The 10495-nt window shown below is 34.5% G+C and overlaps 1 protein-coding gene across 1 annotated transcript; it reads left to right on the forward strand.

Annotated features, from left to right (window-relative positions):
* Positions 1-4185: 4185 nt before the first annotated feature.
* On the forward strand, positions 4186-8685 carry LOC112055004 (ADP-dependent glucokinase; the record flags this gene model as incomplete). Its single annotated transcript, XM_024094969.2, is given in 3 exon segments — positions 4186-4774; positions 5895-6334; positions 7084-8685. Coding segments are annotated over 3 exon segments (1467 nt in total). The 3' UTR covers positions 7776-8685.
* Between the last annotated feature and the right edge of the window lie 1810 nt (positions 8686-10495).

Below are 10495 nucleotides of genomic sequence, written 5' to 3' on the forward strand. Positions count from 1 at the left end.
AAAAACTTTGTGAGCCATCGCTCCTACCATAATTATGTATGTAGAAGGGGTAGGATAGGGCAACTATAAAGTTTCGACAATTGCTTATGAGAATTACGTTTTATGCTTAGAACATTGAGGGATTGGACTCCTAAAACCTGATTTTTCATATAATGCCGAGGCTTGGGAATTTTGTTAAGCATCAATCGTCCTATTTAGAATCGCGGATATCAAGGACGGACGAAGTCACGGGGGTCCTCTAGTCTAATATAACTATGCTAAGCATAACGAGTATTTAGCGAATGTCTACCCGTTGGTTATAGTCCTTGACACTGAGTTAAACATTGCCTACCTAATTGCCTTTTGTGTTTCCAAAAACGTCAATTAAATATTAGCTTCCATTTTTACCTCAAGTTGGATTTTTACACTAAAAATGGTAATCTGATAGGCAACGCTGCATATAATTTTGAGTAACAAAAAAACGGTAAGACGTTTTAATTAGATGGGTAGGTATAAAGTGTCTAATTGATGTGGTTATCTTAATGAGAATGGTTCATAAAGTAAATATTAAAGTTTATTTATTATTACTTACATTAAAAATGGAGGTCATCGATTTAATTCCTGTCGAGGGTAAAAGCTCTCAAATACTGATATTATGGTTTTTGATATTAAAAAATAAAAAGAAAGTTGAAAAGAGTTTGTACTAAAAGTTTTCAGAATGGATTCTCGGAACTGCCTTGTTGTCGTTTGTTCAGTGGATGCTTACTATCACGAGGACATAGGTTCGACTCCGGTTCGGTCGGGCTACGAAATAATGGTAGGTATTTCTTTTTTCCATGAAATTCTCAAGTGAAAGCCCAGGTTGAAAAGTTAGTCATGTTATTTTTTATAGTTATTACGACGCCCCAACTTCGTCGAATAAATCCATGGTCGCTTTGGACCTCATAAAGGCAGAGTCACTTAGGGGGTAATGAAGCGAGTTGTTCTTGGAGTTTCTCTGCGTGATAGAATCAGAAACGAGGATATCCGTAGAAGAACCAGTCACCGACATAGCTCAGCGAGTCGCGAAATTGAAGTGGTAATGGGCAAGGGACATAGTTCGAAGAGCCGAAGGACGTTGAAGTCCAAGGTGCTAGAATGGCGACCCCGCACCTGAAAGCGTAGCGAATTTCCACTAGTTGGAGTGAGGACATCAAGCGGGATACAGGGAGCCACTGGATGGTGGCGGCTCGAGACCGTGGTGTTTGAAGTCTATGTCTTGTAGTGGACGTATATGGCTGGTAATGATGATGATGAAGTCGGTCCATGTCAAGATTCTTATTATCTTATGATAGTCACCGTTATCACCATGGGAGGGAGCCCAGCAAGCTAATTCACTATCTTTGACATATGCTAGTTGCGATACACGTAATTGAGATTCTATGTAAAAATGTCATCCGGTGCATACTGGTGGATATCACCCAGTAGGTAGATGACATTTTGTCGATTGATTTGATGTTTATTTTAATAGGTTGATAATAAAGACCAAAATAGTAAATAGGCCAGCTGAGTATGTAGGTACCTTACTTATTTGAAAAGAAATTAAACTCAGCTGTCATATTGAAATAAATATAAAACAACTGAGAAATGTCATCTACCTACTGTATGATATCCACCAAGGCACAGTATAAATAGGGTTGTCAGTAGGCACCGTTTAACATTTGTTACATAGAATCTCAATTTCGTAGATATCTCAACTAACATATGTCAAAGTTAGTGAATTAGCCTGCATGTCTAATCGAGCGTCGTTAATAACTGCGCGAAATAAGTCATCGAATCAAAGTATAAAAGGTCAATGACATGACATATAGGTACATGGATACTTTACATAATAATACATGATAAGTATGTAGGTTTCCAACAAGAGAGTCTTGCAAATGATTTCGAAAGTCAAAAATTGTTTCTTTATAAGGCAGGACCGGTCATCGTATGCCAAAAATGGGAGGACGTGTAGTATTAAAAGTTTAGGTGTAATGTAAGTACAACTGCCTTGTTCAGTCACTATTATGTGGTTTCGGATTGTGAGGTCCGGGGTTCGAATCCTGGGTCTGGGTGGGAATCCTGGGACATACCTACTGAGTTTTTCTTTCTTAGGAAAGGGGAATGCCCACAGGCCAATACAACATCGGCACCGGAAACCCAGGTTAACCCCGTATAAAAATATATGGTGATGATAATTTTTGATGTATAAATAAAAATCTGGATATATAATTGACTTGGGTAAAAAAGTATGTTTCTATAAGAAAAAAACATTGCTTTAAAAGTTTGCTGGTGTACCAAAGTGGCGAAGTACTGAAATTTGAAGCTGTATTTTTTTTTATTTGTATTATGTTTTTCTGTAACCAACAAGAATACGAACAAACATACCAATCATATCTTCAAAATATGTCGTAAAACTCAGGCTGTATGGTCAACTATCTTTGCTTCTCCCCGTTGGGGATAAATTAAAGATGTCGTAAAACGTTCTAGCAATTTTTTTTTGTAAAAAGTAATGATTTTTTTCATCATCATCCTCATCATTACCTGCCGATAGACGTTCACTGCTGGACTTAGACTTCCAAACATCACGGTCTCGAGCCGCCAGCATCCAGCAGCTCCCTGCAACCCGCTTGATGTCCTCGGTTCATCTAGTGGGGGGTCGACCAACACTGCGCTTTCTGGTGCGGGGTCGCCATTCCAGCACTTGGGACCCCAACGTCCATCGGCTCTTCGAACTATGTGCCCTGCCCATTGCCACTACAACTTCACGACTCGCTGAGCTATATCGGTGAATTTAGTTCTTCTGCGGATATCCTCATTTTTGATTCTATCACGCAGAGAAGCTCGGATATGATTTAAAGTTATCCAGATTTTTTTGGATATTTAAGTAAATTATTTAAGTATTTATTTATTAGTGTTATTTTTGATATATTTAATATTATTTACTTTGTATATGTATTAAGTATAATATTTTTCTCACTTTTTTTTGTTGTACCTATCCATTTTTTTTGTTTACAACCTCTCCCACTGGCAAGGGTCACTGGCAGAGATCTCTTAAAGAGATAAGTGTTTCCTTGTCCACTGTTTCTTTTCACTTTTGTGTGTGACTAATATTGGTACTAAATAAATTTAAAAAAAATTGCCGGGTGGCTAGGATAGGCAACGCCGGGGATGTTGATGATTATAGTTTTCTATCCGGCGTTGGGGAATTGGGGTTATACCCATGCCCCTATTAATGCATACCTCGTCGTTATCAACCCATATTCGGTTCACTGCTGAGCTCGAGTCTCCTTTTAGAATGAGAGGGGTTAGGCCGATAGTCGATAGTCCACCACGCTGCTGGCCCAATGTGAATTGGCAGACTTCATAATAATTTATATATATATAATATAATGAAAATATATTTATATATTTTCATTATATTACATATATAGGTATCAGTATGGATATTATGTAGGTACTGCTGTAAATATGTAATCTTTCCCAAAATTGTTATAAAAAAGATTTACAGTATTTCCTTTGATAAATGCTCTATATCTATCTCCTAAGGTAGGTGTTCTAATTCTCCATGTCTCAAATTATTTGTTATATAAAATACTTAAATAGAAAAAGAACATGTTTATTTTTGTCACCGACAGGAGAGATTAGCTTTAATAGCAAGAGTGTTTATTTTGGGTAAACACAAACACACCAAAATAGATATGAAGGGACAACATTAAAGGGAAAAATTAAACAAGATCGAGCCAAGATAGTGCCGTGGTAGATTTCTACAAAATACTTTTAAATCAATTTCAAAAAAGATGTTAATACTTCTACGCGTTTTTATAACTTATAAACAAATAGTCGTCTTCTTCTTTAAACGGGGTAAGTGAGAGTTAAACTTGCTTTCAGGCCGGACTACAGACTACTTTAGTATTTTAGTCGAGTACGGATTTTTGGATTTACCGCCCAAAAATCGTTCGTACTCGACTAAAATACTAAAGTAGTGCGAACTAGGTCCTCGGCCTAATTCGGACTACTTTAGAATCGAATCTGCAGCGCGAAGAGAGAAGAAGAGTGACTACATTTTTAATTTACTTTTTTGGCTTGCCTCGGAGAAATCTCTTTATTGTTATTGTCGTAGACAAAGAAACGTGTTGACTGCAATGATCTATGGAATATAGAATGGTGGATGCTACGTGACTATATCATTTGACAACATCATGCATTTGGAGTTTGACAGTGAATGCCAATTATTGTCATTGTCAATGTCATCTTTAGTTGACGTCCGTGATCGTCAAAAAAATATATAAAATCCATAGTCGAAAGGTGAATGTTCAAATTCGATTTCTTCTATTATATTATTTACACACCGTTATTAAAATGAGCTGACGTGGATCTAGTTCGAATACATTAACCTATGCATTCCAGTTTGTGGTAGCTCAAACGTGATAAGCGAAATAATGGCCGGCGCGCCAGTGAAGTTAGGTTCAATTTTGTCGTTTTGTATTGTTTTATATGCAGTGTTTTATAGAAAGGATAACTTTGGGGACGTAAGGCTTTCGCCTGTGAAACAACATCTGCTTGATTTGGAGCGTGAGAATAAAGTGGGTGCCGGTGTAAATCAGCCTAGAGTTGCTCTTGGTTACGGAGCTTGCCACGATCTGTTTGTGAATGCAACCTCTTTATTAAACGCGAAGGATTTGAAAGGGAGCCCTGAACATTTCAACGAGATATCCAGCAAAGAGGAATTTCTCAAGAGCTTCACATATTTCTTCAAACATGGTGCTGCAGCCGAGTAAGTGGTTTTGTTTTTTCTGAATGAAATGTTGTAGTTTCTATTTATTTCTCTTTGTTAATTTACTGTAGAAACTATAAAGGAAATCCTTATAAAATTAACATTACTGAACATGTTCTGGTAGTAATTTACAATGTAGTTACCGTGAAGTTATAAGTAATGTAAACAACATTTTATCTTGAAAATTAACATCTTAATGCTTTGGTTAAGATAAGAATGTTGATAAACTTATTCTTACTGTTTAATTTAACTCATTTGTATTGTATGTTCGTTATCAACCCATATTCTGCTCACTGCTGAGCTCGAGTCTCTTCTGAGAATGAGAGGGGTTAGGCCTTATTCCACCACGCTGGCCCAATGCGGATTGCCAGACTTCACACACACAGAGAATTAAGAAAATTCTCTGATATGCAGATTTCCTCACGATGTTTTCCTTCACCGTTTGGGACACGTGATATTTGATTTCTTAAAATGCACACAACTGAAAAGTTGGAGGTGTATGGCCCACACCGGATTCGAACCCACACCCTCCGGAGTCGGAGGCATAGGTCATATCCACTGGTTATCACAGCCCAAGTTAAGTCTAATTATTATATTATACACACAGTGTAAACTCCTATGTAAGGACACTAAATGTATTGTACATTTTATGGTGTTAATTTAAACGGTAGTGAGTTGTCTTTAAATGGAAAGAAAAAAAAATTACATATACAGTAATTTTCTTTTACTAGCCACGTTTTCAGTTTGAAAGTTTGTGAGCAACTAAGAATATGATAACATATTAAATACATGACTTCTACATATTACAACATATTAAAGTCAAACATATTAAAGTCATGGTCAACAACAGTCTCTTTGGATAGAGAACTTTTACTTTATTTACTAGCTGAAGCTCTGCTGTTTCACTTGCATAGTTCCTGTTCCCATGTGTATTGTGGATAAAATATAGCCTATAACAATCGCAAATAATGTAGCTTTCTAGTAGTAAAAGAATTTTCAAAATCAGTACCACAAACTTTACCTCTTAAGAATATAGTACATGTATATTTTTGGCATCTGTATGGAATTTCCATTTGAATAACTTGCAAATTGTCTAAATCCAAAATATTTTCTATTACAGGAGATTTATGTCAAACAGCAAACTGTATGACGAACTTGTGGAGGAATCTCTAAAGTTGCCAGACTCCAGATGGGCTATAGGAGGCAATGCACCTCTAATGGCAAAGAGGTTCTACATCGAAGGCTGGAAAGTTTTGCTTGGTGCAAAAATGAGTAACAAATTAAAAAAATTAATCCCAAATGACATACAAATAGTTGGCAGTGAAGACACAGAAGTACGTGACGATGTTCACATGATACTAGAGTACAAAACAGATGAGACTTTTGGTCCGTACAAATCCCCCCGAGCTAACAGATACATCATGCATAATGATGAGAACAATCCATTGTTGACATCCCTAGAAATGTTAGGGGAACACTTGCCAAAATTCAATCCTAATTTACTAGTCATTAGTGGGTTGCAGATGATGGATAATTTTCCATTTAAACAAGATGGCAGAGGTAATTATTTTTTCTTTTTTTTAACTTTATACAGAAGCTACTATTACAGTATAACTTGGTTGTTATTTGTACCCTAACTCTAGTACACACAATGGCTAATTGTATATGTTGCATTAAGGTCATAGTTCATTAGAGCCACCTGAGACCCAACAACACCCCAGGTGTCTTGTAGTCGACAGGTGGACCTCACGGATGGACAACTTGCAAGCGAGGGAATCCGGTGATGGTACAGAGTTGACGTAGTGAGCACATGCCCTTACAAATCGAAGAATACTACTCCACTCGGAAGTGGTGCAGGCAATGCGGGTTGGGTCCCGGATGGCTCTAATGAGCTATGACTTAAAAGAGTTTTTCAGATAGTATGGGTACAGTGACAGTCACCTGTATGATGTTTGTGATACATACTATTATTGTGAATCGCAGCAAACTTTCAAGAGTGAAACAAACTGTCACCCGCACCATCCTACATGAAATTAACTATAGCTGATGCTGCCAACATTGCATGCTTCATGCAATTTATGTATATTAGGCCAAAGCATTTGTTTGGAATACTAAATACCTACAAAGTGTACTATCTTAGATAAAACTTATTTATTTGAAATAAAAATTTCTGGAATTCTACACATTAGATATAGGGATTAAATGGAATTTAAAAAAATAATTTGTAGATAATTTAGAATGTAAACATATTATCTGCATAATAATTCATATATTAACATAAAAAGTGATGATAACTTTTTTTTTTTCAGATCTAAGAGCAGAACGGCTGGATTTAGTTAAGAAACAAATTTTGTCTCAACCATTGAACACACTGTCTCATTTCGAAATGGCAAGCTATGTAGATTTAGAGTTACTATTACATTTGACAACAAAAATCTTGCCCTATGTTGATTCAGTTGGTATGAATGAACAGGAACTATCTAACCTTAACAGTGTATTAGAGCACGGAGAAGTTATCGTTGTTGCCGATTCAAATCCTAGAGTGGCGACAGCGTTGGACCAATTACGTAAAACATTCCAACTAATAAGACAAAAGAACAAAGAGCACGGTAGCAAGAGGAAGCTAACGCGTATACATGTACACACATTGGCTTACCAAGCTATATTAACCGTTAAAGGTTCCGAATGGAAGCGAACTAAGGCAGCCGCAGCCAAAGCTTCGTTAACAGCACATAGATATGTCTGCAATAGCCAAAACATAGAGTTAGATAAGTGCAAGTTGCTGCTAGACGACAGTTTTTCAACAACCACAGAAGACAATAATAACAGTAGGGTGTTTTTTGAACCGACAAAACCAGTTGCATGCTGGGATGAAGTTTTGGACAACGATGAGGTAGAAATATGTGTTGCTCCTGTACTAATTTGTACGGAGGCGCAGTTGACGGCTGGAGCTGGTGATAATATTTCTGCTGCAGGTTTAGTTTTACAAGTGGAGAAATAATCTAAGTCATTCTATTTAATTGTGGTGGACAATGGTGGATCAAATGTCTCTATTATTTTACTATAGAGCACATTATCTTTGAGCAATTTAGTTGTTAAGGAATTTGGCTTATATGGTAAATACAACTTATTTATTACAATGATATAGATAATATCTTCAGCTATCAAAAAGGGTTAGCCTAGAATAATTATAGACTTCTAAGTACAGTTTTTCACAGCAAATTAATTTAATGTTCAATAGCACAATCTTCTTTTATGCAAGACTGGATATCTATACATTAATTTCATCTTTTTATTTATAGAAAACAATTGCCACTAAAAGATGCCAGTAATTAATTTGTAATTACTTGTTAAACAATGTGTTTCTCAACTTTGGTAACGAATTAATTATTGCAAGTGGGCTCTGATTATTGCAAAGCAGTTTTTGGGACTAGGTCTCTATTCTGTGTTAAATTTTATAAATGTGCAAGAATAGATCAATCAGTATATCAACTCACAAAATAAGATCATGTTATATATTGAACAGAAGTAGGTGTTCATTATGTATAGTGAATAATGGATTTATTCTTCTATAATTATCCATGAAGAAAAATCTGTCAAGTTAGCAATTGAATGTATGAGGATGCTTAGGTATATTATTCTGTTGAGGCTTTTATGCATTAATTAATGAGTATTTAATGACTTACAATGAATCTTGTCAATATTATGAATCATTATTATATTAATGTTAGTTAGTTAAAGTACAAGTTATGACTTATTTTTTTTGTAATTAAAATTGTTGGTGATTGTCAGTTTTGCCATTTTTATAATAATATTTTCGTATTATTTATATTGAAACATTCCTATTAAAATGATACATTCTATTATATTTCTATTTTGACTTTGAAATAAAATGATACTGTTTTAGAAAAGATTTTTATTGAACCAAAACACACTTAAGGATAAGGTTTAAACATGTAAAAAAAACTAGCTTTCGCCTACAGCTTTTCACTAAGGTGTAAAAGTTTAACAAAATTACATTTTTTCGAAATCTGCTATGAACAGTCTGTTAACAACTATAATTGATGGGTTCTTTTCAGATACGTGTACCTTAAATTAATATTAGCTAACTTAAATAAATTAGAAATCACAAAAGATTCTAATAACTTTTTTACTCTTCTGGTACAAAATCTAAATAAGTTTGTTTAAGTTTCAAGATTTGTTTTGTCTTAGTTTTTGATTTTGATTTTTTGAAGACATGTTACTTACATGTCTTCAAAAAATCAAATAGTCACAAAGGCTATAATTGAAACTTGAGGACTAAAATAAATAGGGAACTCCAAATATGCGAAAGGCCTTTATTAGGAAGTATAACATATTATGTCAAAAATATGTATTTGTTACTCTTTCAGACAAAAACTACTGAAAAGATTTAACTGAAACTTGTTGGAATGGAGAAAGATGATACTCTATATCAACATATATTTGCTTTTTAACCCAGAAAAAAGCATTTAAAAAATTTCAATTCCATTAATTAAGTGAATAGAATCATAAACTGATTTAAATCTGTTAATTTTCCTTTTTAATGTAATTTCATTCTATTGTTTTGCAGGATTACTAATAAAAAATATTTTATAGGTACTAAATTATGCCAGGTTTGTCAGCATGAAATTCATTTTTCACAAATTCCGAGAAATGTTTTCTGAGTTAAAAAGCAAAATCATTGTGTTGATCTAGAGTATCTCTATACCAAATTTAAGTCATATCTTATTTATCTTCAGTAGTTTTTGTTTGAAAGAGCAATTGGAAGAAGAATATTTTTGTCACATTTAAAAACTGGTGTACTTAAGACAATTTATGCTACATCATTATTGTAGTAATAACTTTAAAGTGATGTTAATCAGTGTCATCAAATTTAATCTTTTTGTTTAACGGTTTGTCCATCATGTTGTTCTGGCCGGCCCTCTTACATCTATCATAGAGGCCACTTTTGATAAACCTTTTTGCTGCTTGCAAATCCACAGTGGGTCTTTTGGATTTGTCTTTCATTGACTTCCATTTCATCATAGCTTCTTTGGTCCGTTGAAGCTCATCCTTAATATTTGTTTGTGTAGGATCGACCCCAATTAATCGTAAATACACCCAATAATATCCATTCATAATATAGGAAAAGCAGATATCAAATTCTATCCTTTGAGGTAGCTCCATTTTGTCATAATGGTCTCTTAGTGGCAACAATACATCTAAATGTTTTTGCATTTCTATTAGAGATTTTTGTAAATCTTCCATAGTATTTACGAAATCGGGATCTTCTTCAACTAGATCGACAAACGAGATATTTAGCAAATCTTCCATGCATGTATTGAAACATAGGTTGTTTTTAGACTTCAAAAGCATCTTGTAGATTATTTTCCAAATTGGATTATGACAATAAACCACGACTAATTTTAAAGGTTTATGGTTTACCTATTACTTTCAAAACAAGTAAATAACAAATTTTGTAAGATTCTTTGTGTAAGATTGTTAAAATCGCTTGTTACAACTCAACACCATTTCTAAAAAAATTATTCAATTTCTTTTCTTTCGTTCGGTTGACAGTGACATTTGATTGGTTCTTCCACAGATTAAATTGATACTACGTAGAGTAATACGCAAATAATACGTAATACGCGTTTAGTCTCGCGGCTAAACCTATAAAATTGACAGCGACCTAATTTTTTTTTTTTTATTTATTTTATTGTA

Source organism: Bicyclus anynana, chromosome 16 (assembly GCF_947172395.1).
Source record: "Bicyclus anynana chromosome 16, ilBicAnyn1.1, whole genome shotgun sequence".
In the NCBI taxonomy this organism is placed as follows: domain Eukaryota; kingdom Metazoa; phylum Arthropoda; class Insecta; order Lepidoptera; family Nymphalidae; genus Bicyclus; species Bicyclus anynana.